The sequence below is a fragment of the Asparagus officinalis genome, chromosome 6 (genome assembly GCF_001876935.1).
Source record: "Asparagus officinalis chromosome 6, Aspof.V1, whole genome shotgun sequence".
In the NCBI taxonomy this organism is placed as follows: Eukaryota; Viridiplantae; Streptophyta; class Magnoliopsida; order Asparagales; family Asparagaceae; genus Asparagus; species Asparagus officinalis.
The window spans coordinates 6086000-6089536 of NC_033799.1; the positions used below are offsets into that span (position 1 = coordinate 6086000).

At 38.7% G+C, this 3537-nt stretch overlaps 1 protein-coding gene across 1 annotated transcript in view; it reads left to right on the forward strand.

The window, feature by feature from the left end:
* Positions 1-3104, forward strand: part of LOC109845452 (2Fe-2S ferredoxin-like) — a 4934-nt gene extending 1830 nt beyond the window's left edge. The window contains exons 2-7 of the mRNA XM_020414701.1: positions 1382-1446; positions 1626-1696; positions 1810-1916; positions 2399-2448; positions 2525-2607; positions 2683-3104. Of these exons, the coding sequence (XP_020270290.1) occupies positions 1382-1446; positions 1626-1696; positions 1810-1916; positions 2399-2448; positions 2525-2607; positions 2683-2797 (491 nt within the window). The 3' untranslated portion in view covers positions 2798-3104. The remainder of the gene's footprint in view (positions 1-1381; positions 1447-1625; positions 1697-1809; positions 1917-2398; positions 2449-2524; positions 2608-2682) is intronic.

Consider the following 3537-nt stretch of genomic DNA (forward strand, 5'->3'; position numbering starts at 1 on the left):
ATTTTGGGGATTTTGGGGCAAATTGGGTTAATAGTCCCAATGTGATAATTTTACCCATTGGGATAATTTGAGTGGGATAAAATGGGGTAAAATGGGTAATGGGACAATTTGAGTGGGATAATTGGTATGACATCTACAACATATACAAACATATACAACATAAGAATGCACCTCCACAGCAAATTGTTCCTAGGATTATCAAGCTCGAAAGAATGCCAAGCTCCTCCATGTATTCTTCTAATGATGATTTACATAAAAACTAAATTTAGATATTAAATCTCATCCACAAATTTACAAAAAAAATCAATCAATTACCCACCCACCCACACAGCCATCATGAGACCTGCCCACATCTCCTCCTCCTCCTCCTCATCCTCCCCTCTGTAAAATCCCAGCAGGCCTACGAGGTGAGCAACCCCCGGCTCAACTGCGGCTACACCTACAACTCCCTCCCCTCCTGCCCCTCCTTCATCTCCTACTGCTCTCAGCCGCCCCTCCCCCTCCCTCCCTGCCATCAGAATCAAAGCCCTCAGCGGAAACATTTCGTCCATCAATGCTGAGCAAAGGCACAAAAACAAAGAACCATCGAACCCAATCGACCCACAACGAAGCAGACCCAACGAAATACAATGAAGCAAAACCCTCCTCTCCATCCCACCACCCTCTCCACTACCACTAGAAACCACTCAAGGAGATAGAGAAACAAATCAGGACTCGGGGGAACCGGGCGTCGTTGGAGTGGGGGAAGGAGGAGAGGGCGTAGCCGATGGAGGCGAGGCGAGGGGAGAGGAAGTGTTCTAGGGCGACGGCGAGGTGGAGGGAGAGGGCGGAGGAGAGGAGGAGGGAAGAAGGGGAGGAAGGATCAGGGGAAGGTTTACCCCCATCTTGTTCCAGCGACGAATTTGGAGTAATTTTGAGGGTGAGGCGTAAGGGGGCTTTATATAGTTGGGGAAATTTGGGGGAAAGTGGGGTATTTATCCCACAATTACCCAACAAACCAATAACACCACAAAGTTGACTCTAGTTCCAATTGCACCAATGAATAACACCAAAAAGTGTTGTTCCAAAAATTATCCCATTATCCTCAAATTTACACCAATGAATAACCCCCCTTAGGTGATTTGGTACTGTTATGTATGTTTATCTCCTATATTGTTTTTGTAGATTAATGGTATACCCATGAAATCAAAATTTTATTTGCAGTTTTTGTTGCCGATAAACCACATATATTTATGATCTGCATGAAAGTCTTTATATCAGTATTATGAGTACTAATTATTTCATGACTATTCCTATTATAGCTGTTGTTGTATCCGCCATTCTTGTTATATATTGAAGTTTTGCACTTTCTTTATCTAATAGTTTTCTAAATCTATCACAGGTCAAATTTCTGTAAACAGAAATGGCTATTTTCAAGGGGCATTTAGTCGGTTTTTACACCCTGTGGTCAGTAATATATTATGTTAGAATCTATAGAAAAAAAATGCCATTCCTTTTTATATGTTGTAAACAGCATCAAACATTCTATTTATTCTTTGCTAGTGTTACGCGTTGTGCTACTGAATTTTTTTTACTGCAGGAATTAGTTTGAATTTGATGCTAACTATATATATGCAACTTTCCAGAAGAACCATCATAGCTTTTCCACGACAGCCACTGAGAAAGCTTCTGAGGAAGGAAGTGAGCAGAAGGAAAAGTATGTTTCATGATTTTTCAGCTTGTATTGTGAATTGCATTCACCTCTTAACAAAATATAACAATATCAAATAAAATCATGTTTCATTTCATATATTCTGCTGTATCATGCAGAATTTCTGTAACATTTGTTGACAAGGATGGTGAGGAAAAGCTCATCAAGGTTCCTATAGGGATGTCAATGTTAGAGGCTGCTCATGAAAATGACATAGAACTTGAAGGTAAACTCCCTGTGATCACTCGAAAGCACACTGCAAATTTATGTAGTTTTACTGACTATTTTTGTGATGAAATTCCTGGTTTGCCACCCATTTACTAGTTACCAATTTACTGTCAGAAACTATGGATAATCAGAAAACCCTGGTTGATTAATTCCACTACCCTTTACTCCTGAATCCAGTTAGCGATAGTTCAGCCTCAGGACTCAAGGAGAGAAGTATGTTTATTAAGGTCTATGTTAATCGCATATATATGAAGAAAATGATTTGGTTTACTTTCTAATGCTTCTAGGCCACGAGTAACACTCTGCCTTTTCGACACTTTATGGAACATGGGAACCTGGATTTTCTTTTGTGAGCAATGAAATTGGATAAAGCCATTTTGTTGGCAGAAAAATAAATATGATATATATACTTTTATAATATATTATAGCGTATGAGCCACATTACTATTTTAGTGATATCCACTTTTTATGTGATCTCAGGGGCATGTGAAGGTTCACTTGCATGTTCTACTTGCCATGTGATCGTGATGGTATGAACTTGCAACTTGTGTCGCCATGTGTTTGATTATTGAGATATGTATGATCTAACTAGCAAATTCCTTTTAGGATGTGGATTACTACAACAAATTGGAAGATCCTACTGATGAAGAAAATGACATGTTAGACCTGGCATTTGGGCTTACAGAAACGTGTGTCTCCCCTTCTTGTTGAAACTTCAATTTAATTCTTGCATTTTGGAACTTGTTCTGACTCATCTTTTGCAGCTCCCGCCTTGGTTGCCAAGTGATTGCCAAGCCTGAGCTTGATGGATTGCGTTTAGCACTTCCTTCAGCTACTAGAAACTTTGCTGTAGATGGGTATGTACCCAAACCACATTGATGGCAATTCGTAATTTTTAAGAGTAGAGATTTCATCTGGGCCTCAGTTTTGTAGCTTATGCTCTATAAACGCTTTTTTACTGATAAGATTCTCCTATTGGTCAGATCCATTGTTGTACAATAATTTATTAACACTCGAGTATGGTTACTTATTGAGCTTGAAAGACTTATATGCAGATGCGGAGATGTTAATTGTTTTGCTTTATATTTTAGTTTTATTTTTATTCACATACCGTGTATCCGTATTAAGCTATATTTGTATATTACTCCATATCAGTTATCGTTGCTCATATCTTCTGTATTGATCAGTCTCCAGCTTTTCACAAATTACTGTTGACAGTTTCTATCTTTTTATGGAAATGATTGATCCTCATACTATTCAGTTGTCTCCTTCAAAATTGTTCTGTTATCTATATGTGGGAATTTCAGTAATAATGATTTCATGTCGTGAATGGTGTTGGTGGTGATTGAAGAAATAGGAATAAGCAACAAATGGGAAGAAGGGGACTCTGGTTTTGGTTTCTAATTTGGGGCAAAAGAGGAGGGAAGGACAATGTACTAGAAACATGAAAATTGCAAAAAGGATTTCTGTGTGAATATTGGCGAACTTTGTGAATGAATCACAATGGTAACCGAAACAGTTGTCATCTAGGATGATAATTATGTCCATTGGACCTTTGATACTTTTGAACTAAATGAGACAGCCTGTACCAGTGTACCTTGCACCGGTCAATAATATGA